At 43.7% G+C, this 25,656-nt stretch overlaps 2 protein-coding genes across 10 annotated transcripts; both read right to left on the reverse strand.

Annotated features, from left to right (window-relative positions):
* Positions 1-2,454: 2,454 nt before the first annotated feature.
* On the reverse strand, positions 2,455-14,313 carry ACRBP (acrosin binding protein). 4 transcript variants are annotated; one of them, XM_074194470.1, is made up of 10 exons: positions 13,864-14,313; positions 13,377-13,553; positions 13,085-13,179; positions 12,467-12,569; positions 9,248-9,515; positions 8,601-8,769; positions 7,746-7,925; positions 7,443-7,610; positions 3,751-3,834; positions 2,455-2,893 (listed from the first exon to the last, which is right to left on the reverse strand). In XM_074194470.1, exons 1-10 carry the CDS (start codon positions 14,183-14,185, stop codon positions 2,771-2,773), a joined length of 1,689 nt encoding a protein of 562 aa, XP_074050571.1. In that variant the 5' UTR covers positions 14,186-14,313; the 3' UTR covers positions 2,455-2,770. The 4 variants fall into 4 exon arrangements, with proteins under 4 accessions (XP_074050571.1, XP_074050572.1, XP_074050570.1 ...); XM_074194471.1 differs by having other exon boundaries at positions 13,377-13,517; positions 13,864-14,312; XM_074194469.1 differs by having other exon boundaries at positions 9,248-9,512; positions 13,377-13,595; positions 13,864-14,312.
* A 113-nt stretch (positions 14,314-14,426) lies between these two features.
* ING4 (inhibitor of growth family member 4) lies at positions 14,427-20,236 on the reverse strand. 6 transcript variants are annotated; one of them, XM_074194479.1, is made up of 9 exons: positions 20,139-20,236; positions 19,432-19,503; positions 18,853-18,956; positions 17,463-17,648; positions 17,173-17,287; positions 16,769-16,877; positions 16,511-16,658; positions 16,269-16,330; positions 14,427-16,168 (listed from the first exon to the last, which is right to left on the reverse strand). In XM_074194479.1, exons 1-9 carry the CDS (start codon positions 20,173-20,175, stop codon positions 16,129-16,131), a joined length of 873 nt encoding a protein of 290 aa, XP_074050580.1. In that variant the 5' UTR covers positions 20,176-20,236; the 3' UTR covers positions 14,427-16,128. The 6 variants fall into 6 exon arrangements, with proteins under 6 accessions (XP_074050580.1, XP_074050576.1, XP_074050574.1 ...); XM_074194475.1 differs by lacking the exon at positions 18,853-18,956 and having other exon boundaries at positions 16,769-16,874; positions 17,463-17,629; XM_074194473.1 differs by lacking the exon at positions 18,853-18,956 and having other exon boundaries at positions 17,463-17,629.
* Positions 20,237-25,656: the final 5,420 nt, after the last annotated feature.

A 25,656-nucleotide genomic window follows, 5' to 3' on the forward strand; every position in this document is an offset into this window, starting at 1 on the left:
ATAGAACTGGGTGGAGTAATGCTAGTGGAAAATGGAGAAATCTAGAAGGCTGCTATGAAGAGCAGCGTATCAGTAGGAAGTTGAGATAGGGAACTCAAAATAATTTAACTAGGTCAAGTTAAAAGACCCAAGAGAGGTGACACTGGGCCACTCAGGGGGGCTTTCTTATGGAGGAGTTTCCCTGGATAAGGGGTCTCAAAATTTTGGAGCCTGATTGACTCCATTTATATCTGAACAGTAGTTTCCTTGTGAACTGTATTTCATTGAAATACCTTCCCAGGGACCAGAGACCATGGTCACCTTCCCCACTCCCATTTCTAGGGGTCTGTGTGCACAGCCATGGGGTTCACCCCACCCTTGTCAGTGACACCCCCATACCTGTATTCACCACTGCTCTGCCGATACCTGGTGCTTGCTTCTGCTGCCCTCGCCAAGCTGGGCTGGTAAGACCTGCTCTAGAGGCAGGTTTAAACACACCCACCCTAGCATATCCTGGCATGTCCTTTTCCTGTTCCCAGTACATAACCGATCCCAAGCAAGGAGGAGGGAGAAACACACACAGACATATTTAGATGCAACCACAGGAATAGCTACATTCACATACAGGAACAGATACATGTAACAAACGAATAGAAATAGATCCGCTTCCAGAGACCTGCTTCTCCCAACCTTCAGAAAAGTCCTCCACATACACACTTTTTTTCCCCTGACATACCCACTTTGCAGGCACCAAAGGAATAATAACCATTGCTTCTGATTCTCTGGGTAGCTGCCCTCACTCCATTCTTTCTCTGACAGTGTCTACTCCTTTCTTTGGATCTGGAAGATTGCTGAGCATTTGAGCAAGACTCACATCTACCCAATTGCTCTTAAGATTGTGGGTATTCAGGAAATATCAAGGGTCAATAAAAAGAGTCACACCCATATACACACAATGAGGGTGGGACTACAGTACATCTAGGAACCTGGGCCAGTATCAGGGCATTTCTTCTTAGAGCAAGGTTGTCTCCTCCTTGGGAAGGGGCAAAAATAGGAGATCCCTGAAAGGTAAATGAACCAATGTCCCTTTGCCCCCTGACTCAGCTCCTGTGGATTCAATCATTATCTCTAAATGATTCCTACCTACATTTATTATCCAGTATATTTCTCTCCTGAGCTCTAGTCTTTCATCCCCAACTGTCTATTGTATTTCAAACCGGATGTCTCACAGGCATCTCAAACTCAACATGGCCAAAATAGAACTCATAGCTTCCCCTCCAAACCCACATCTCATGTAATTTTAATCTTTTGTCAACAGATGTGTCTGGTATCTGTCCACTTTATGAGAGAGAGACAGAGAGAGAGGACTTCCCTATCTTTCCCATGCTGGAAGTTCAGAAGAGGGTCCCACTCTAAATTTCCATCTGGTCCATTTACAATTTGCCCCTCAAGCAGCTTGGTGGTCCTCAGATGCAGGGGGCTCATGGATTAATTCAGACGACCTCTCAGTTTAGCTTACTGTAGCTCAGATCCACCAGCCTAAGAGCTGGGCTTACAGCTGCTTGCCACAAGACTAGCCCTCTGGGTCCTTCTTGCTACTCACACTGCCAGCAGCCTAGGTTGGGTTCTAATCATATCTCAGCTGGATCACTTCAAGTCTTTGCTCCTTTTAATCCATCCTCTCCACATCTACCGAAAGGATTTTCCTAAATCACATCTAACCATGTCACTCTCCCCCCTTTCAATATACTCCAGAGTGTTCTTGCTTTGGATCAGATCAGATAGCTACTACTCTGTTTAGCTTTTAAAACTGATCCCAAGCTAACCTCTTTCCATTTTTCTAGACTTAACATGTCCTCCACAGTCTAACCATATACTCTGCAACTTACTGTTTCTTACACAAGACAGGCCATCTCCAACCTCCCTGCCTTTGTACTCATTGCCTCCATCCTCATTTCTGATGCTTAAAATCTCTAGATTCCTTTAAGACTAAGTTTTCAGAGATAGCTCCTTCAGGAGGTCTTTCTACCTCCCAAACATAAATTATGTATTTACCTCATATAGGCTGACTTACAGTATGCCCTTTAGCATGTAAACTCCTTGAGGAAAAGATTGTTTTTCCCTTTTCTTTGTATCTCTAGTGCTTAACTCAATCCCTGGTTATAGTAAGTGCTTAATAAATGCTTCATGATTAAGACACTAGAGACTCTTGGACTGCCCAGATGTAGGGACATCTTTAGGCAGCAGAGATGTGCAATATTCTGAATCAGTGGGATCCAAGATCTGCTTTAATCACAACCTCTAAATTAGCTTAGACCTTCAATTTCCAATGGTAGGAAGTTGCTTCCTTTCTACCCCATAGATAAAACAGATTTTTCTTTTACAATTCAATTATACAACTTGAGTCATATATTTCCCAGAGTTTTTGTGTAGTGTTTGGAAAAAAGGAGATCACAGATAAAATGGGATCCAAGATTGAAAATAAATGCTTTATTTAAAGACACCCTTTTGGGAAGCACAGTAAGCATAAGACATCACAACAGTAAATGTCCTTTCTATTGCCTTACTCCCAGGATCAAGTGAGAGTGGGGTCAGGGGCTCAATGACAAGAGGCTGGACTGGCTAAGACCAGACTGGGGGACAAAAAATATTGCCGAGGGATCCAAGAGGAATGGTATGTTTGAAGGAATGAGACTGGAGAAGGGGTTGGGAGTGGACAAGTTTAGAGGATGAAAAGCACTGAGATGGATCCAAGGGACTATAACTTCTGCTATCTCTTTGGTTTCCAAGTTTATCCCCCATGGCCCAGGGTTACACTGCTGAACTCCTGGCTCCAGAGCAGTATAGCCTCCTCACCTTTGGCTATGCTCAGTACTGAATACGTCCCATTCTTCAAACATCTCTGGCGGAACACCTTTGTGGATATTATGAAAGGAAGAGAAGGATATGGGACAGCAGGATGCAAGATGGAGGGGAAGGAGTAAACTCAAAAATCACAAAATGCTTGAATTCTAAGGCACCTTCAAGATCATCTAATCTGGTCATCTTCCAGGGAAGGACAATGAGGCTCTGGCTTACCCAAAGTCACATGGATAATGATCAAAGAATTAAATCTAGATTTCTTAACTTCCAATCCAATGCTTTCACTACTCTACTTAACTGCCTCTATCATCTTATCTCATTTTTCATCTAGGGGAAAGTCTTGTTTTTCCTAAAACTTAGGGAATCAGTAACATGGAAATATGTTTAAAATGATTATAGATGAATAATCTATATCAGATTATGATGTGGGGAGGGAAGAGAAAAAAAGAGGGATGGAGAAGAATGTGGAATTCAAAATCTTACAAAAATGAGTATTTAAAAAAAATTTTTTTAAGTTGGCTTCAGGGTGGCTAGGTGGCACAGTGGCTAAAGCACCAGCCTTGGAGTCAGGAGTACCTGGGTTCAAATCTGACCTCAGACACTTAATAATTACCTAGCTGTGTGGCCTTGGGCAAGACACTTAACCCCATTGCCTTGCAAAAAAAATCTAAAAAAAAATAATAAAACTAAAGTTGGCTTCACCTGAACAACAACAACAACAGGGAGTCAGTGAAGAGGCTCTGGATAGAGACTTTGAATTAAAAATAGAGGAAGGATGCATGAATGGAGAAAACTATCCTCTGCTTTCTAGCAGCTTTCAGAAGTGCTTACAAGAGACTGTTTTGCTGTAGGGTCCAATTTAGGGATGAGGTCTACATCAGGGAGGGGGCAGATCCAGAAAGGGCTCACCTTTTTGTCCTGGTTACGAAGCAGACACTGGTGGCTTTTAAAAGCACAGTAGTTGGGATATTGTATATAGTCCGAGTCACAGATCTAGACCAGGAGGTAGGAATCAGAGGGTAAAGGGGTAGAATAAAAATGACAACTTATATTTCCATTATAAAAAAAACACAGATGATGAAACTGAGCCAAGAAAGTTGAGTTAACTAGTCCATCCACAGTCATTCCAATAATAAGTGTCAGAGTCAGGGCTTATATACCCTGATTACCTTATATATGATTCCAAATTTTATGCTTTTTCTTCATTACCACACTTAGAATAGTTGAAAAAGAGGTTATCTTGTTTAACCTTTACCTAAAGGATGAATCCCTTTTAAATATTTCTGCCATCTAAACTCACCTTGAAGACATATAATACAGGGACAGCCCATTTCGCTTTTGAACAGTTCTAATGGAGGGCGGCTAGATAGCACAATGGACAAAGTCCTGGGCCTATAGTGAGGAAGATCTGAGTTCAAATATGGCCTCAGACGTTTTCTAGCTGTGTGACCTGGGCAAATCATTTAACACTGTTAAAGGAACTGGAAAGGAAATGACAAACCACTCCAGAATCTTTGCCAAGAAAATGCCAGATGGGGTCATGAAGAGTCAGACATGACTGAAATGACTCAACAACAAAAAGTGTTGGAAAAGTTTTTCTTTATATTGAGCAAGAACAGCCTCTCTGAAACTTCTACTCATGGCTTCTAGTTCTGTCCTCTACTAAGGTTTAAGTATAACAAATTTAATTCTTTGTTTTAACCTGAAGATACTACCTATCCTAAGTCTTCACTTCTTTCAAGGTAAACACACTCAGTTTCTTTAACTGATGTTTTCCAGTCTCCTTACTCTAGGAGTTCCCTAGTCTGGTTTGTTGGTTAGAAATGTTGGACTTGGGAGTCAGCACAATTTGGAATCAAGTCCTGATTCTGATACTGAAGATGGGAGATCCATGACAAGTCATTAAACTTCTCTTTAGGCTTTAGTTTGTTCATCTGTAAATGAAGTCAGACATGGTACCAACCTCAAAGGGTTGTTGTAAGGACCAAATAAAATGATGCATACTAAGTGTTTTGTAAGCAGTAACTATAAGGATCACTAAACTGTATGGGACAGCCAAGGTAAATAGTATTATTTTCATTTTACAGATCAAGAGACTTAGACTCAGAGAAGTTAGGTAAGTTGTGCAATCAAATCTATGTTCCCTGATTCCAGCCCTTTTCTTATTTCAACATTGTTGTTGGCCAATATAGGCTCCAGCTAACACAAATGACAGAAAAAGAATCCAAAGAGCTTTTGAGGAGCTAAAATGATGGGTCAAATCTAATGGGATAACAATAGCCTTATTAGATGAACATACTGATAAAGTTCTACCAGTGAGTTGGCATCAGTTGTATGAATCTAGATTGTATAAACTAGTGGATAGAAAATAGTTTTACAAGAAAATAAGTTGGGTTTTCTAGTGCATTGAAAATTTATTATGTCAACATTATGATACACTCTTTAAGAATTTGAAAACCTTCAATGTGGGAACCCTTCCACCAACAGAGATGGCAAGATCTGTGCTTGAGAGAGCAAATTTTGTTTGTTTAACTGTTATCTCTTTTAAGCCTCATACACTGTGAGATAGGTATCATCTCCATTTTGCAGAAGGAGCTGAGATTTAGGGACAATAAGTGACTTGATCATGATTTCTCAGCAAGTCCTGTACTCTATTCGCTAGGAAAATGTTGAATAAACCTTAAAAATTTTCAAATATGAGCTATTATTAGCTAATTGCTCCCTTTCCTTTTCAAATTTGATAAATAAAACATCATTTACATAATTGAAAAAAAACTTTGAATAGCACAAAGTTCCAGCAATACACTTAGCTAATGTCCTCTCCATTTTGACCCTAATTCATTAATCACCACTAGTTCCAAATCTACCTATAATATTGCTTAGATCCTCTTTTCATCTTTTCTACCATGTACCATCATTTTCCCTTTCTTAGAATAGCATCCCTCAAAAAAGTCACAGCAAATACAATATGAAATGGGAGTTCAACAAAAGTGATACTCCTCTAATTCTACAGATACCTTTCCTTACAATCCAAAAGACTATAGGTTCAAAGCATCTTCTCATCTCTCACTCCATCTCTCAGTCTCCAGGTTCCAATAATAATAGTTCACATTTTTAGAATCCTTCTGATTCATGATCTCATTTGAACCTCACAACAAGCTTGTGAGAGAGATGGCACTCACCCCCATTTCATAGATGAGTCAGTTTATCTAAAATTAAGGGTTGATGAGAAGAGTCATTAATTTGTCTCCAAGTCTAATACTCTTTCCATTTTACTCAGTTCCCTCTCACTAACAGTCAAATCGCTAGAGAGAAGGACCAGAAGCCAAGAAGGGTGAGAAGTGTCTACTTGGGATTCCTCTTCCTGGGGAAGTGGTCAGAGTTGGGGCTGTGGGGAGAAGGGATTGGAAACAGAACTGTTGGCTGTGGTGACTGGTCTCCAATAAGGAGATAGGAGTGTTGGGGGTAGTTCATAGTACTTACTGGAGAGGAGACAATATATCTTTCTGGAGATAACAAGAAGGTAGAAAAGTACTCAGTGTCTTTGACTTACAGCAAAGGACTGAGTAACAGGGCAACTACTAATCCTCTCTTGACCTCCCTACTCTTCCTTCTGCTTATCTTTCTCTTGCTGATCTCATAGGAGGAGGCAGAGGGGAAGAAGACCATCCATATAGTAGGATTTATATAATTGGTAGGAAAAAAAGATGATTTCATAAAGTAGGTCAGTTAGATGAGGAAACAGAAAATTAGAAGGGGAAAAGGAGAGGAAGCAAAACGGTAAGATGAACAGAGAACCAGACTTGGAATCAGGAAGAATTAGGTTCAAATTTTGCCTCAGACATTTATTAGCTGTGTGATCCTGAGAAAGTCACAATTTCCCCATGCCTCAGTTTCCTCATTTGTAAAATAAGAAGGTTGGGTCTATTCCAATCCTAAATTTAAAATCTTAGGAGTTTGTAAAATAGGATTTTAAAATCAAAAGAGCCCTTTGAGATCACCTAGTCTAAATCATCCATTTTCCAGATGAGGAAACCGAGGTCCCAGGGTTGTTAAGTGACTTGCCTAAGGCAAAACATTTAGATAATGGCAAAGCTGGGAAAAGTCCCAAGTTCATTATACTTTCTACTGTTCTACAACTCTGCCTCTTCTTTTAAGCACAGTAATTAATTTTCTCATTCCTTTGGGAAAAGGAAAGTTGGGTGAAATGAAGAAAGAGGAACTTTCTCCCCCCCCGCCAAGGTTTTTGAGCCAAATGAAAGCAAATAAGGTCACATTATGAGGGCTGGATATAGAACCCAAATCTCAGTTCTTTCTCTAAACCACAGGAACCCAACAAGAAAGCATATTGGAAATGCTTTAAATCTGGAAAATGGTATGAATTTACCTGTTACTCTGTGACAATGGGCAAATCACTTAACCTATCTGTCTTTATTTCCTTAGTGGGTCTTTTTTTCTCAAAAAAATCAAGAGTCCAGAACCAGATGACTCCTAAGATACCTTTCAGCTCTAAATCAAAGAAGATCTATATATGACTTGCAACAGAATGATTGAGGGTTGAAGAAGTCAGAGGAGTCTCTGAAGAAGGGAAAAGTTCTGACCTTAGAAGGGTTATCTTCATCCTGGAAAGAGAGGAACTCAGTCTGCAGCCAGCTGGAGACTCTGGTGTCCTCACAGCCCTTCATGGCCAGCCGACCACACCAAAAGTCCATGCGAAGTCCCCCATACAACTCCAACCCATAATACTGGCCCTCTGTTACTGGGCCCACCTGCAAAAGTGTAAAGATACAGTTCTCCTTCCTAAACCTGCCTGAAGGTCAAGATCTTACCCCTCAAAAGAGCTGAGAACTCAGATTACCCCCAGCTATGAGTTACGTGTGGTCAAGGCTGTCTAACTAAAGTACCTGTATGCCCGTGGAGGTATCCTGGGCAGAGAGCAAGGGGCTGAGAAACTCTTCAATGTGGTTTTCATTGCAGGACTCCCGCTTTAGAGGTACCTCTGATTGGCACTGTTCTAGCTTCAGGGAGCAGAATGCACAAAACTGGCAAGTGTTCATGTGCCGGCGCCCAAAGTTATCACACACCTGGAAGCAGAGAAGGCTATGAAAGGAGAAATGTTAGGTTACAGTCTCCCTCTCTCACCCAAGAACAACCTCTGGGAATTGATTCTAAAGACCTTATAAAAAAGAAAGAACGAAAAATGTGCAACTAAATGGGCAAGGGTAATTAGGAAGATGATAAAACTAGAGACAGGTTTTACATTCCCTGGAATGGGATCCAGAATCTCTGGTATCAGCTGGAGATTGGGGATAAGGGGAGGAAAAGAAGAGAATTGGATTGGGAAATTCCAAGGAGGAAAGTGTGGAAATGAATTCTGGGACTAGAATCTAGTCTCATCAGTTTAGGTATTTCAAGAACCAAATTTAAGTCTCTGAAAACTCTGGAATATCAGGTTCAGAGGTTTTGACCTTTCATTCACAAAGGTGTAAAAGAAAAAGAAAACCCTTTACAGAAAAAGGGAAGAATCAGCAATGAATTAATTCATAGCCTAGCACAATGCTTTGAACATGATAAACAAAAAATTCTGTTGAATGCAATTTTAAAAATTGAATGTCCCTTTAGAGAGGGCATAATAGGATAGGCAGAATAGGTAGGAGTTCACTGGCAGAGGCCATATTAAATGACAGAGGCCATACTCTCTATTTTACAGTGCTGGGCATACTAAATAAATCCCTGCTCGATCAAGCTGAATTGAATACCGTGTTCCCGAAACCATAAATCTGTTCTTCAATATGTTGCCAGGCTTTGGTCACAGGGCTAGCAGGGCAGCTGCTTGAAAGGATTGCATAACACAACACCAACAGGGCCTCCTCTTCAGGCAGAGACAGAAAATTGGGGGAAGATGGCGGAATAGGGATGGGAAAAGTGCTGTAGGCAGAAAGACACATACACTGTGACATAAAAACAAAAAAAGAAGCAATGAGGCAATTTTTTTTTAAAAAAAGTAAAATATAGACCTATTATTTCTCCTTCCATTAGCCACCCAACACAGGACCACAAACCTCACTCCTTGAAAATTACCTTAGAGATCATTTAATCCAAAACTCTCATTTTGCACATGAGGAAACAGAGTAGGAGAAGCAAAGTGACTTGTAGATTTCAGAAACAGAACCAGAATCCAAATTTTCAGCCTTTCAAGTTCAGTGTATCTTCCACTGAAATGAATGGGCACATGACCCCTCTCTCCCTCTTGCCCATCTCAACAGGTCCTGAACTAGGCAGAGTAAGGGGGGGCAATAAATCAGCTACAGAAGTCCTGGTGGATCTGTAAGATCTCAGACTTGGTCTGGGAAGGTGAGGCTGCTACATAAAGCCAGAGTGGAATCTGAGGAAACCTCTCTTTTACCTTCCAGAAGTGTCATCTTCAACATCTTGATTGATCTTGTTCTGGCCCCCCAGGGTCTGGGATGTTCGAATGAGCTCCCTGATGCCCTCAATCACTGAAGAACTAGGTTCCTCCTCCCTCACCTGGCTGGTAGAGGTGGGAGTGGGAGGTTCTGTTTGAGTCTTACTCTCCTTCCCTTCCAAGGGGAAGGTGGACAACAGTAGATCCTCCACATCTGTGTAAAGTGTCTCATTCAAGGGCAGATGGGTTTCAGGGTTCAGTTCTTCTGCTGCCATGGAGAAAAGAAGAGATCAGAAAAGAATGGAAGGGAGGGAACAATTAAGCAGGGAAGTCTCTCTAGTTTTCTCTTCTCAAATACAGGATCAATACTGACAATATTGACTACTGACTATTTCTCACATATTAAATAAATACACAAGCAGAAATATAAAATTGAATCAGATATGCACATTAATAGTTACAAAAACATGGATTCAGAAATGGGTTAAATGCAGAAACAAAAACTATTATTAAAATAAAATAATTTAAAAATACCTAGTCCACAGAGGGCATGGCAAACTGGGTAACTTGAAGGAAGTATTGCATTTGACAATGACCCACCATCCCTAGCCCCATTCCCCCCCTTTCTTTCTTAATCCCTACTTCCCTATCACCAAACATTACTATCACCACATTTAAATTAAAGAATGTTAGAGTTATAAGGAAACTTTGAGACTATCTAGTTAACCCTTGTTTAACCCAGAAGAGGAAACTGAGGTTCATTCAAGGCCCAAGATGACCAAAGCACCTAAAAGGTGGGGAAGAAAGAAAGGAAGAAAGTAACTGGGAACAAATCAAAAACTTGTGATCGAAGTTTCTCTGGTAAAGGTTTTATATTCATTATTTGTTGAGAGCAGATGGAAATGTATATGAATAAGAGTCTTTCCCAAATGATAGTCAAAGAAATGAACAGATAGTTTTCAGAGAAAGAAATCCAAGCTTTAATAGACAAATTTTAAAATGCCCTAAATCTTTAAAGTACAGAAATGACCATTAAAGCAACTATGGTATTCTACTTCATATCCTTCAGACTGGCAAAGCTGACCACAAAAAGGAAAATTACAAATACTGGAGGGACTATGGGAAAATAGATAACATTAATGCAATCTTCATGGCACTAAGAATTGGTGCAGCCATTCTGGAAAGCATTTTGGACCTACATCCCCCAAAAGTTATTACACTGTACATACTCTTTGTCTCAGCAATATTATTCCTAGGTCTATAAAACAGAGATCAAAGAAAATGGAAGAGAGGACCCATCTGCAAAAGAAAAAAAAATTATAGCTGTTCCTTTTGTGTTAGCAAAGATCTGGAAACTGAGGGAGTATCCATTAATTGAGGAAAGGGGGAACAAGTTATGGCATATGAATGTATTAGAAAACTATTAGGCTGTAAGAATTGATGGAGGGATGGATTTAGAGAATGAGAGAATGAGAAAAATTTATACAACAATATCATAAAGACAAACAACTTTGAAAGAATTTATAATTCTGATTACTTTATGCTAGATTTTCAAAGAGTTTATGATGGAATACCCACTTCCTGCAGAAAAGTTAAGCCTCAAGGTGCAGAATGAGACAAATATTTTTTGAACTTGACCAATGTGGGAATTTGTTTTGCTTGACTATGAATATTTTTTACAAAGGCTTTGTTTTTCTTTTCAGAACAGAAAATAGTTTTTTTGTTAATTGAAAAAAATTTTAAAAACAAAAACAAAGAACTAAGGTGAGGGTATTAGCTTAAGATGTTGTACTTCCCAAGATTGGAATATGCAGGTGAAAAAGTAAAACTTTGCAGCTAGCTGTTGCCTACCCATAAGGTCAGCCATTTACACACCCAACACACAATATAAACACTTAAAGGCTGTCATTGTGTGACTTGAAAGGAGGCAGAATAGCTATCTCTAGCCTCTTCTGTCCCAACTCTTCTCCAAAGGAGGTTGGAGCTAGAACTTGGCCTCTTTGTTTTCCTCATAGAGAATAACCGAGCTAGAATTATATCTGGCAGATAGATGGAGCAGTGGATACAGAACTGGCCTCGGAATCCGGAGGACTGGAGTTCAAATCCAGTCTGACACTTCCTGGCTGTGTCCTTGGGCAATTTACTTAACCCTGATTTGCCTCCAATCCAGGGCCATCTCCAGTCATAATGATTCATATCTGGCCACTGATTCCCAGATGGCTCTGGAGGAGAAAGTAAGGCTGTTGACTTAGCACAGCACCCCCTCACTCAAATCCACTTTACTAGCCTGTCACAGCATCCCCTCATTGGTGTCATGATGGGTCTTTGAAAGTAAAGAACAAACATCATCATTATATCTATCTGCTCTCTTAAACATTATTAATTTAGGCTTAGGGAATGGGGTTTTTGATTACTGTTTTTTTTTTTTTTGCAAGTGGCTTGCCCAAGGCCACATAGCTAGGTATTTATTAAGTGTCTGAGACTGGGTTTGAACCCAGGTACTCCTGATTCCAGGGCTGGTGCTTTATCCACTGCGCCATCTAGCCGCCCCTGATTACTATATTTTAATGGAGAAGGGAGGTCCCCAAGTTTTATATCCAAGGTTTGAACTTGTTCCCTCAAAAAAATCACTTCTACAATGAACATAAAGTAACTAGCAAAGAAACCCATTCATCCAAATTGAGAGTAACAAATCAGAGAAAATATTCATGAGAAAAGTATACCCGACAATCCTCTGTGAAGTAACTCTTCCATTGGGAGCAAGGTAACTCAGTTCAACAGAGAGAGAATCGCATACTTCACCTCAGGGGAAATTTCCTGAAGCCTCAAATTTAGTAAGGTGGGAATAAGGACAGGATGGAGACTGCTAGCTCCTGTCAGGTCAGCTTCTTCCCAGAGTCTTATTCGGCAATCTGAAGTGTGGTTTTGGTTTTGTCCACCTTCTCTCTTGAGGCTGGCAGTCAGAAGACTCAAAGAGAGTCTTGAAGAAAATCTGATGGGAATAGCACTCCCCTCTCTTCTGCTCTTGCCAACTCTGTCTTACCCCCCCCCCCACAGATGTGGGGCACTGATCTCCACAAATGATGAGACAGTCCCATACCAAAGGGTTTTGAGACAGAAGTTACATATATTTCCACAGCAGCCCTACCAGCAGATACACATCTTGCTGCCTTACTGGGGGTGAGATCAGAATCTTTATGGCTGCTTGAGAGAGCTCACCTGTTGAGACATGGGGCAGGCTAAAAGGGATTGTTGTGCTGTCCATCCTGGTAGCGGTCTCAGGGGATGAGAGAGGTGGGGGTGACGGGGTGCAGAAGACCCTCTGCAGATGGAAAAGAAGGGGAGAGATGGGGAACACAAGACTCCGAAGAAGGTTGAGGATGGCTTCCCCAAACTGGTGCCCCACCCTCTTCTTATTCCTTAGCCCCTTCTCAATATGTCCTTGGCTGTGCTTTAAAAAGAGAGCGGATCCTTTCAGAAAGCTGAATCCTCGGGAAGGATTCCCTGCTGTTAGTGCAGGGGTACAAGAGCTAAATTCATGTATTCTGTGGCTTATCATTTTAGTTTGCTAAGATCCCTTTAGAGAAACAGAAAGGATGGCTCTGTCTAGGTCCACTCTCTCCCTTCCTGTATCTACGTCTTTCCCCAATTTTCATCTTTGTTGTCATCAAATTAACAGGGTTGTTGAATGCCGCTTCACACTGTGCAAGCAATTTGCAAAATATCAGGCTATGAAAGCGTACCCTTTGCCAGATCTGCCCCCACCCCCACTCAGACTTGTGCCTCTTCTCTTCATGACACCCCTGGACTTGAAGGCTTTTTCCTCTCCAAGCTCACCTTGGCATAGTAGAGTCTGTTGGAGCAGCGGTACTGGGTAAACTGACAGAAGGACTCAAACCAGGAAGCATAAGGCAGGTCTGTGCAGACGGAGCCTGGGGGGTTGGGGTTTGGGAGTTAGGTAATAAGGGGGTTGAAAGCGGTGAACAGAAACGAAAACATCCTTCCTGCCCACGTCGGGCTAATGGCCCTTACCCTCCTCCTTTGCCCCAGAGGCAGGGTGGGTGACGCCCCCGCCCCGTGCCTCAGTTTCCCTCAGTCTGCATCGCTCGGAGGCCACGCCGGGGCTCACCCTGGGGCAGGCTGCCGTGGTTCTCGTATTGGTCCAACTGAACGAGTTTGTGGTTCTGGCAGCCCTGGGTTGCCCGCAGGCGGCAGGTATTCTCTGCTTTCCAGGGTGGCCTCAGTGCCGAGAAGAAGCGCTCGTATTCGGCTGGAGAAAGTGGGGCGCCAGGGGCATCATCAGGGTCTGGGACCGGGAATGGGGCAGGTGTTGGGGCCAGCAGGATCCCTGCGGGCAGGGACAGACAGACAGATGCAGGGATGGAGGAGGGATGGCGGGGGGAGGAACGGGTGGATTCCAGGACTCCTCCCTGTTGCCCCCAAGCCCCGCCCTCGGCCCGGTGGGGGGAGCCTACGCCGCCCCCTCCGGGGGGCAGGTGAGGCCGGAGCCGCGGGGAGGAGGCCGGGGTCCCGGGGCAGGGCTCTCTGGGGCTGTCAGAGGCGGGGGGCCCGGAGCGCCCGGCGGCCAGCCCGCCCTGCAGGGGCGGCGGCCTCACCTGCCAGGAGCGGCAGGGGCAGGCCGGACGCTCGGCTCCCCATGGCCCAGGTGGCCGGCGCTGCCTCGGCCCTCACCCGCCGGACCTCAACCGGCCCTAACGGAGCGGGGCGGGGCCTGGCGAGCCGGGGGCGGGGCCTGGAGCTCCGAGGGGCGGGGCCTGCGGAGCATAAAGGACTCCCCTCCCCCCGAGAGGAAAGCGGGAGGAGGGGCGGGGCCGGCCGGGGGGGGGGGGGGCGCCGGGCCCAGGCGGCACTAGGGTGTGGCCGGGCCCGGGCAAGGGCGGAGCCCGCAGACTGGTGGCCAGGGGGGCCGAGCGGCATGGGGATCAGAGATCAATACGGCCTTTATTAGAGGGCGCGCCTCGGGGCACTGGCGGCCCGGGGGGTGGGCATTGGCGGCCCGGGGGTGGGCACTGGCGGCCCCGGCCCCGCCCTCAGGGGCCCGGGACCCGTTACTTCCCGCTCCCTGCTGGCTCCGCCCCGCCTCCACCCAGACGGCTGCCCATCCCCCCCGCCCAAAAGGGGGGCATCCGCGGCCCGGCTCCGGCCTTCACGACGGGCGCTGCTACCTGTCCAGCCGGGCCCCCGGGGGCGCCGCTGCCCCACACCGGCCTCCAAAGCAGACCTCCCGCATCAGCCCTCTCCTGGGTGTCTGTACCCGGCGCCTCGCACACGGCTGCACTAACCCTCCTGATCTGTCACTGACTTAAGTCTGGCTCGGGGGCAGCTCCTCCAGAGCCTGTAGTGACCCTCAACTATGTCAGAGACTTGCACAGAGGCCACTAGGCGGGTGGTGATGGACTTGGATTCATAGCGACCTGATTTCAAATCCTGCCACACATTGATCAGCCTGTCTAAATCACTTAACCTCAATTTCCTCATCTGTAAAATGGGGATAATAATACTCTGATTGTAAGGATCTGAGATACAATACATATGCAAACCTTAAAGTATCATAGAACTATTGGGTCCCACAGAACATGCAACTCTGAGAGCAAAGGAAATTTCATTTGTCATTGTATCCCCCAAGCCTCTTATATAGTATCTTACAGAAAGCACATGTTGATAACTTTGAGAACATATTCCCTTCCACCAATCCATATCACAAACAGTTTACGATTCAGTAGATGTCCTGTGACGTCGTTCGAGAGTAAAGGAGAGGGTGATTTGCAGTGGGATTTGAACTTAGAGGTCTTCCCAAGACCTTTCCATGATACTACCTCTGGAATGACACATTTATATGGTACTTTGAATGGAATCTGCTCTGGCCTTGGGGGGCTAAGATTGGGTTATTTAAACACATCATAAAAGCTAAGTTACAGAAAGGGAGTCTGACATGGCGGTGGGAAGGGCACTGAACTGTATCAGGAGGGCTGCCAGTTGCTGGCAGTGTGATCTTGGGCAAACCACTTAACCTAAAGCCTCAGTTTCCTCATCTGTAAAAGAAAAAAATAAATGTACTATGTTAGTGGATTGTTATGAATTGCAAGGCACTAAATACACATAAGTTTTTAGGATAGCAAAGCCCAAGAATCTGAATTCATGTTCTTCCTCTTTCTCTAACTTGAGGATGTGAAAGAGGATGAAGTCAAGGTAGCTCCAAAACCTAGAAAAGCCTTTGGGGAGATAAATAGAGCAGTGAAAGAGGGAGTCTGGTGTCCTAACTTCTCCTCAATAAATACAGCAGGTCAGATTTCATGACTTTTATTCTCCCACCCACTCCTCCCTTACAAAGGAAGTCTCTACTTCCATCCAATACACACAGGCCTAAAAACTCCCCTGCCATGGAGTAGAGGGTGACCCTACAGGAAGGGCCCTACAAAAAAATGAAGTTAGGGGGAGGAGGAAAATCAACATACCATAGCCCCCACCATGGGGGGGAAGGGAGGCACCCTGTAATGCTACCCCAGTTCCTTATATACAGTGAGGGAAATAAAAAAGTCCCTCCAAGATACAGCACCAACCTCAGCATGGAGGCAAAGGGGAAGTGGGGATGACCCCTCCTCCACCAACCCCAAGAAGGAGAAGGTGATGTTCTAAAGGAGGGCACATACCACCCGTCCTACTGCAGTTCAGATGCAGCCTCAGCACCAAGAGTGTGTATGTGCGGGGTGGGGGGAGGCAGAGGGAGAAAGGAGTGACTTCTCTGTACCAGCCCCCTTCTCCCCCTGAGTCCCAACACCCCAACACAGGGATCTCTGCCCCATGCCCCAGCCCAAGTGAGGAGAAGAGATGAAACTGCGATGATGCATCCAAGCTCTTGTTTACTTCTTCTTCCGTTCTTGGGAGCACCGAGGGCAGAACCTAGGGAAGAGATGGCAAAGAGGGACAGATAGGTTAAAGGAATCTGGGAAGAAATTTTCTCTCAAATTTAGTCCAAGGCTCTGACTCAAAATACACTCACCATTTCCCTCGAGGTTTGGTTGTTAATCCAACACAGGCAAAGTGGAACCACTCAATGGAACACTGAAAGATGGGAGGGGGAAGCAAAATTAGACTGAGGGAGGGAATAAGAATTCCCTTCACTTAATCCACACCTATCTCCCACCTTTCCCCTCCCCACAAAGCAGCCTTGACAGCCTTCTCATGTCCTCCTTCCATTAACCCCTCTTTCACCTCCCATCCCACAGGCAAACCAGTTCTCACATCAGGGTTGTCACAGCCAATCATCTCCCCATAGGAAACCTGGTGGCAAAGGCAGTATGTAGGTTCATTGGGATCTACTGGCATGTCCAGCACATCTGAAGGGTGGACACTGCCAAAAGTCACTGAAGGCATGCCATACTCAGGGCTCCTAAAAAAACAAAGGTGATGGCCCGGGATGTGACCTCCAGATATAACAGGAGGTATTTGGGGATAAGGACAGAACACAGGGAGGGAAGGATTTTGGCAAGACTAACTTACGTGCGCACAAATTTCAGCTTCTTCTGGGCAGCCTTAGGGGCCTCCTCATCTGAATTCTTACCCTTGGAACGAGCACGAGCAGCTTTCTTCTCTTTCTGAACCCGGCCTTCTAGGAAGGAGGGGAAAAGCCAGGGGGCAAAGAGACCAAAAATATGGGTTAAGCCCTTTTTGGCTTTTCTCTTCCTTCTAATCCAACTATCCTCCTTTTGATTCTCTTAGGGTCATAGGATTTACAGGTGGAAGGAAAAAAAAAATCACCTACCTCAACTCAAACTCTTTACCCCATTTTTTTCTTATCAGGAAATTGAGGCCCAAGGTTATATAGGTAGTAATTAGCAGACAGCATCTGACCCTAGTTCTTCTGACTCACCCTACCTCCCAGAGCCCTTTCCCATCCTCCTCACTCTTTTTTCCTTTGCTGGAAGAACTGTCGTAGTCACTTGACTCGATCTGCTTTTCTTTCAGATCAGCCTCAAAGCGGGCTAGGTCTGTGTCCAGCCTTCGAATATGTTTATCCACCTAGGATTGGGGTAGGGGGAAGAAGAGAAAGCAGGGAAATAAGAGAGTGGGAAGGATGACACTAATACTAAGGAAAATTCTAGACCCAAAACATTTCAGAAAGTCCCAAAACAAGTCTAAGACCCCTGTGAAATGTACAGAAAAGTAAAGAGGAACATGCAGATCCTGGCCGTACCATCTCATAGGTCTGCATGGCAAGCTGCACCTTGTCATCCCCAAACTCCTTGCACTTGCTGTAGGCTTCCTGAATCTGCTTAAGCAATGCTAGCTTCTCTTCTGAGTTGAGGTTTCGGGCACTACTCATATACTCAGTAGCCAGCTTGTCAATCTCTGCTTTCAGGTCTATAATAGAGACAGAGGCCTGGTCACAATGCCCCCCACCCCCCAAACCGTTAACTGAACATGTTCCCCCTAGACCCCTTTCCACTCAACCTCATCAAATGAAAAAGCACAGAATATTCAAGGAGGGGTTACAATACTATATAGACTAGATCTGTGGCTCTCCTGGTACTAGGAACTCCCACGTGAGGAAACCAATGCAGGTTAGCAAGTAGACTGCTGGGAAGTTAAGTGACTTTCCCTGAGTGAAAATAGCCAAGATGTTGAGTATTTAAGGCTCTATTTGACAAGCATATATCTATAAACCATGTATAGAAGAGGCTGAAATTAAATATGCAAGTATTTCTCTCTCTACAGTTTTCATAGCCTAAGCATACCTGTTAGTTTTTGGTAGCTGTAGCTGTTGTTTACAAAGCCTGTCACTATTTGCATGCCTCAATAGCTGCCTTGTGTCTCTTCTCAAAAACTATCCACCCTGGGTCAAGTTGTTGCTGATCCATCCACCGTTATGTCTCTCAGTGATTCATACCTCTACCCCATTGATGCATACCTTCTGCTCAACCTACCTAGTCACCTTTCTTTGACTTCAATTCAGTGATCTGTTTGGGTTTTCAATTGTACTGGGTTTCTATAGAAAGGGTCAACTAGAATGTGTTAAAGCAAATTGGTTTGGAGACTGTGGTATTCCAATTTAATACCGATGATCCTGGTTTGCCATTTGTTGCTTGGTAGAGCTCATTGAAACTGTTGGATGAAACTGCTCATGAGATCGGTTGTGTTGTCTGTAACAGGTCCAGGTCTTGCACAAAGCTGAGCAGAACCAATGCTCGGTAGATCTTCAGTTTGTTATGTTGATTCATTCTATGTTTGCACTACATTTCATCTGCCAGTCTCCCCCAAAAAATATTAAGTCATGCAAGCAATATGTTCTCTGATATCTCTTCTTGTTGTATGCACTTCAAAAGATGGGATTGGATTACAGAAAAAACAAGTCAATTCTCAACATTCAGCTGCTCCTGGATGACCATTTCCAGGACTTTTGATGTTGTGATGAATTTACTAAGATGGCCTTCCCAATGGGACTCAGTCATCAGCTTGCAGATCACTTGTTATTTCTTTGAACAGGACTATATAAAAGAGAAAAGACTGTACCTATTACAAAATCCTCTACTGATGAGGGGGGGAAATGGACCTGATAAGGCACTATCAACTCTTTTGAGACCAACCTGACCATCGGGGAGTAGCCTCAGGCTCCAAGTGAATTTCTCAGGGCAGCCAAACTTGATCAAGAGTTGCCAGAGTGCACGTCCACAGATGATATCTAATACTTCTGTAAGGTCGAAGAATACAGTGTAGAGGTCTTGTTGTTAATCTGTGTATTTTTTTTTTTCAGTATTTGCCATGAAGCAAAGATTATGTCTGTCAACATGAGTTGCAGTCAAAGTCATACTGTGAATTCTGTGGCAGTATGACCGAGAATGAAGTGTAGCAGAAGTATTCTGGAAAGGACTACCCCCAAAGAGATGCAATTATAGTTGAAACCATAAGATTTTCTGACTTTCTTCTTGAGGATGGTAATGAGGTTAGTGTCTTTGTACTCTTTAGCTCTTTCCTCAATACTTCATTTGTCGAAGAAAAATTTGTGCTGATATCTAGGCTAGCTACCATCACCCTCCCTTCATAATTTTCAGCCACAGAAAAACAACAGTACCCGTTTATCAGACTGTACAAGCAAATACCAAACCGAAGAATAAATAATAATTGACTCTAGACACAGATAAATGTACACCTGGATCTGTACGCACCCTCTGTTCTCTGGTCTAGGTCCCGCATGAGCTGGAAGTTTCTCTGGAGTTCAAAGGGGAGGTTTTCAATACCTGGGGGGAAGAAGAGGCTGGGAATTGCTGGAGGTCACCGGGCTCCACGGTGCCCCCAAAACCTCCAAACCCCAAAGAGGCCCTTGAACTGTGTCAATACGAGCAGTGGTCGGAAACTGGCGGCAAAGGCTTCATCACAAAACACCCGTCACTCCAACCTGCCTAGCACCGGGCCCCTTTAGGTGGGAGTCTCAGCCCTTTCTGGTTCGGCGGCTCCTGCCCTCCCTCCAGTCTCTTAAGGGGGAGGGGGCTGGCTGAGGGAGGCGCCGCCGGAGGGTCTAGTCTGGGAGAGGGAAACGAGTGGACCTCACGGGTACGGACCTGCCGACAGGTGGGAGCCCCGGCCGGGCCCCCGCACCCCAGGCAGTGCGGGCCTCCAGGCCCCCTGCCCTCCTCCCCGAGCGGCACTCTGCAGCCTTCCCCAAGCCCAAAGCGAGGGAGCCCAGCTCGGCGGCCCCTCCCGGGGCTGACGTCCCTCGGCTGCGGCGAAGCCCGCACCCCGCCCCCACCCTCCCCTCCTGCCCTCTCCTCTCCGCGGTCTCCCCCCCGCGGGCCCACCGATGTGCGCATGTCCCATCTCGGCCTGGCCCTGCACCCGCGCTAAGGCTGCCGACCCAACACCCGCAACCGCTTACTGTCCAGATAATGCTCCAAGTACATTCCCGCCGCCATCTTGAAGCAAAACAAAGCAACTTCCGGTCCGTTCCCGGAAGCGATCGCTCACCCTTCGGGGCTCGAGCTTGTCGTAGGGCCAAGGCCTCTTCCGCCCTCAGTGTGTTTCCAGCGCGGACGCTTCCGCCCGTGATCTTCACCTTCCTCCCGGGGAAGCTCCGCCGCGCTTAGGGGGTGGAGCCAGCTTCGGTTCCGCCCGCACCTGCTGCGCCCCCGGGGGTGGCGCTCCAGGAAGAGGAATCGCGTCACCGCGCTCGCCATTTTGAATTAAATTCCCCGACTCTCGGCTTTTTCCGAAAGGAATATGCTTTTAGAAATCCAAAAATGCGGACTTTTCTTGTCCCTGCTTAAAAAAAAAATTATCATTAGTGTTTGAATGCGTTGTGTGTGTGTGGGGGGGGTCGCATCCTTTTGATTTCTCGCCGTCACCTATCTGTGGGGTGGAACCGGGGAGCAACCCGAGGAAACCGGGGGAAAGAGGGGACCTGGCCCGGGGCCCGGCCCGAACCCCAACCCCGGAGCGGGGGAGGATTAACTACGGGTGTCACCCGCGCCGGCGGGGTGTGCGGCCTAGTAGAGAGCCTGTGAGGGAGACGAGTTCAAATTCTGTCTCAGCGCGTCACCAAGCCTCTCGGGCGCAGCCTCCTCATCTGGAAAATGAGGCTATCAAGAGCACCTGCCTCACAGGGTCAAAGGACATTATGCCAAGCGCTTTGCAAACCTTGAGGCCATAAAACAATGGTGTTACCATTTATATATATATATATATAATATATAAATTGTATACATGTTATGTGCCAAATAATAATTCTGTTAATACTATAACCATTACATATGCCAATATATACTCCCCCCATAGGTGGGGAGCCTCCTGGCTGTCCCACTTCAATTCAGACGTCCTCAAAGAGCAAATTTCTCCTCTCAGACTTTGGCACTTTATGCTTCTCACCTCCAAGCTGCTAATTGACAAGTGCAATTTTGTAAGCAAGTCCACTTAAGCAGGCTATATAGCAGTCCTCTATTCCCGGGATGCACACTATACACCCATCGCCTAGTCTGCCTTTTGCCCACGATTAAAGGCAAGTAAGGACATGAACAGATAACTCCCGGTTCATTACCAACTACAAGGGCAAGAAACAACTCAGATAATTTTCTGATGGCAGATCAATCAATTATTACATCTCCTTTGACGGAATTTTTTTAATTAGTACATTCTCCCCAACAAAAATCAGTAAAATAATCGCACCTTCCAATTTAAATAAAAATCACTGACATCGCAGACAACAACCAACACAAAAATCAAAGGATAAAGACCTTTTGGACAGATTCAAGTGTTCATGAGGCTACATAACCTTCCTGGACCAGGAAAAAAAAAAACATCAAAACACCCAAATAAGAAATCTATTTCTAAGTCCTCCAAATCATTAATGATTGGAGAAATGTAAATTAAAACAGTCATGAGGTACCATCTCATCACCTATTGGAGTAACTAAGATGACAAAAAGGGAAAATGATCAATGGGGGTTGTGGGAAGTTTAGGACATTAATGTACTGTTGCTAGACCTGTGAACTGATCCAACCATTCTAGAGAGCAATATGGAACTATGCCCAAGGAGCAATAAAAATGATCATACCCTTTGACCCAGTAATGCTAAGAGTAGGCCTATATCCAGATGAAATAATAAAAAAATGGGAGAAGTCTCACATGTTCCAAAATAAACATGGCAGCTCTTTTTTGTAGTGACAAAGAATTGGAAATTGAGGGGATGTCTATCAATTGAGGAATGGCTGAACAAGTTATGGTAAATGAATGTTAAGGAGTACTATTATTCTATAAGAAACCAGAAGGGAACAGAACCCAGAGAACACTGTAAACATTAACAAAAACATTGTGAGTCAATAGGTGCAGCTCCTCTCAAGTTCAGAGAGATAGGACAACCCTGGGAGACCTTTATGGACAATGCTATCCACATTAAGAGGAAGAAAAACAAAAGAAAACAAAGAAAAACCTACAGAATCAGAATGAACACTATATTCACTTTTTAAAAATTTCTCTTATATTTTTCTTTCCTGTCTCAACATTTTCTTTCTTTTCCTTTAGTCCTAATTCCTCATCCAGAAAATGACTAATCTGTAAACATGTTAAAAGCAAATGTATATAGGGGGCAGCTAGCAGATAGAGCACCAGTCCTGGAGTCAGGAGTACCTGAGTTCAAATCCGGCCTCAGACACTTAATAATTACCTAGCTGTGTGGCCTTGGGCAAGCCACTTAACCCCATTTGCCTTGCAAAAACCTAAACAAAATAAAAATAAAATAAAATAAAAAACAAATGTATATATACAATGTTCACCCATTTGCTATTGAGGGGAGGGTGGGGGAAGGGAGGGTGGAAGGAAATTATGTAAATTATAAATATGCATATACATGTGGATGACTGGATGATTTTCATAACATGTAATTGGAAAAATAAAAAACTTTCTCCTGTTTCAAAGGAGGCAAGCTAAGAAAAATTCCAGAGAAGATACCTAATTCCAAACTAAAGGGGGCACTATTTGATTAATTATCTCCATTGCATTAACTGGTGGACCTTGTCAGTTGTTTTCCCATATGAAGAAACTCTTATCTCACAACTCTTATTACCAGCTACCAAAGGGCATTTTATAACTTATAGGTTCTATAAATTTTCAATAATAATCATGCCAGAGTCCTTATACTGTATGCAGTAAATGAGTTTTCATTTCACCAGTTTGTTCCCAGTCAATTGCCCCTTCTCATTCCTCCACTCTGACCTTAGTTCAGTTCTCCACTGCCTCTTGCCTAAATACTATTAAAATAACCTCCAGGACAGTCATCTCACCTCCTTTTGTCTTCTTTCTTCTCCTTCCACTGAAAATCCTGTCTCATATTGCTACTTATTTAATTCTCCCCAAACCAAGATCTAATTTCAATTTTCCATTTAAAAAAAATCTTTATAAACTTCGTTGGAAAAAGTTCTGGATTTGGAGTCAGAGGACTGGAGATCAATCCCACCTCTATATATTACCTATATGACTATGAAGAAGTTATATAACCTCCTGGGGTTTAGGTGTTTCATCTCTTAAATAAGGTTGAGCTAAATGGCTTCCAAGATCCCTTTCTGCTTGATATCTATAATCTCACTTCAGAGTAAACTCAGGTTGACTTTCAAGGTCCTCCACAATCTAGCAAAAATAACACATTTACAGACATCTCTAAGGTTTACAGTGTTCTTTCCTCATAACCCTATGAGATTGTGAATTGACTTGTTGAAGAGCACACAGCTAATGGGGCGGCTAGGTGTCATAGTGGATAAAACACCGGCCCTGGAGTCAGGAGTACCTGGGTTCAAATGCGGTCTCAGACAATAATTACCTAGCTGTGTGGCCTTAGGCAAGCCACTTAACCCTGTTTGCCTTGCAAAAATCTAAAAAAAAAAAAAAAAAGATCACATAGCTAATGTCAGAGTCAAGTCTTGAACCCGGATCACTTTTCTATTCAATAAACTTTGATAGTCCCTGATGCCAAATCAAATACAAGTTCTTCTGTTTGGTTTTAAAAGTTCTTCATGGGGCGGCTAGTTGGCACAGTGGATAAAGCACCGGCTCTGGAGTCAGGAGTACCTGGGTTCAAATCTGGTCTCAGACACTTAATAATTACCTAGCTGTGTGGCCTTGGGCAAGCCACTTAACCCTGTTTGCCTTGCAAAAAACCTAATAAAAAAAAGTTTGCTCAAGGGCCTCCTTCTACATGAAATCTATCTCTGACCCTCTCATTAGGACTCTCCCTGCCCCCCATAATATTATATTGTTTATTTTATATATATTGTAAATACTTGTTTATATAAATTGTTACCTCCTGATACAATGTAAATTCCTTGAGGAAAGAGACTTTCATTTTTGTCTTCGTATCTCTGGTACCTAGTATATACATGGCACTGGGGTTCTTAATCTAGGATGCACAGAGTCCCAAAGGAGTCCATGGAAACATTTCAGTAAGCACATGAACTTGTTGGGGCAAAAAAAGTACATGGTATTTTCAACATAATTGATCTCCTTTGTAATCATATATATTCTATTTTACTTTGAAAAATAAGAGATTTACTTTTAAAAAAAAATTCTGGGTTCCTGACACAGAAAAATATTAAGAACTCCTAATGGGTTCTTGATTGTTTTTCTACAAATTGAACAATACTTCTGTTGAAACACATAGTTTTACTAACCACATCTTACCTTATTACTCTTTCCACTCCCCCAATATCCTCTATGCCCCAGTCAAATTAGACCTTTCCCCACCTTAGTCCATGTTTCTTCTACCTAAAACGTTTTTGCATATTCACTAAGAACTGGAAATAACAAAACAAAAAATATTAACAGGCAGTTGATATCTAAGATTAAAAAAGAGGAGAAATTAAATTTTTCTGAGGCAATCTGACTTAAATGACTTGCCTTTGATCACAGTTAGTTTCTTGAAGCTAATTTGAACTTGGGTTCTCCTGACTCTGTGCCATCAAGCTGTCCCTGACTAGTTTTACTGTTTATGAATTAAAGTTACCCGACAGAGGTAAACTACATCCTCAAATACTCAAAGAATATTCTCAATTACTCAAAGAACTTAAGATGTTATTGCTGAGCTATCAATAATAATATTTGAAAGATTATGAAAAATAGAAGTACTGCAGAGAAGGACAAATATCCTGATTTTCAAAAAAAGTTTTCAAACTATAGACTAGTGATCTAATATTCATTAAAGAACTGATCAGTGAGGCAAGGAGGCAAGCTAAGAAACCCTATCAAAAACCCTATCAAAAAAGAGAAATTATTGAGAAAGACTAGCCTGGTTTCAGCAAGACCAGGTCATGCCAGAATTGATTTTTTAAAGTTTTTTGACTGTTAATAGCTACTATTGGTTCACTGTTAAATTTTCAGGTATCCAAATCGAGAACAGCAGGGATCTATGCTTGGTCCTGTGCTACTTAACAATTTTATCATTAATTTAGATAAAGGTATAGACAGTATGCTCATCAAATCTCCAAATGGCCTACAGCTTGGTAGTGTGATAGCACCAAATCTCAAAAGATCTTGCTGGGTTTAGAGCACTGGGCTAAATCTAAGATGAAACTCAACAGGAAAAAATACAGTCTTGTCTCTGAGTTCAAAAGATCAGCTTCACAAATATGATTGGGAGGCATATTTAGACAATGGTTTGTCTGAAAAAGATCTTGAGGTTTTAATGGATTGTGATGATGATGTTTGTCCTTCATTCTTGAAGAAGATCACATCAGGGAGGCGATACCATGGCATGCACAGGAATAGGATTTGAGTGAGGTGGTGCTGTGTTGTCTTCATTCTCACTTTCTACTCCTGAGCATTTGAGTCCAGTGGACAGATACAGATTAGAATGACTGAAGATGACCCCAGATGAGAGGCAATCAGGGTTAAGTGACTTGCCCAAGGCCATACAG

This window comes from Macrotis lagotis, chromosome 7 (genome assembly GCF_037893015.1).
Source record: "Macrotis lagotis isolate mMagLag1 chromosome 7, bilby.v1.9.chrom.fasta, whole genome shotgun sequence".
Classification (NCBI taxonomy): Eukaryota; Metazoa; Chordata; class Mammalia; order Peramelemorphia; family Peramelidae; genus Macrotis; species Macrotis lagotis.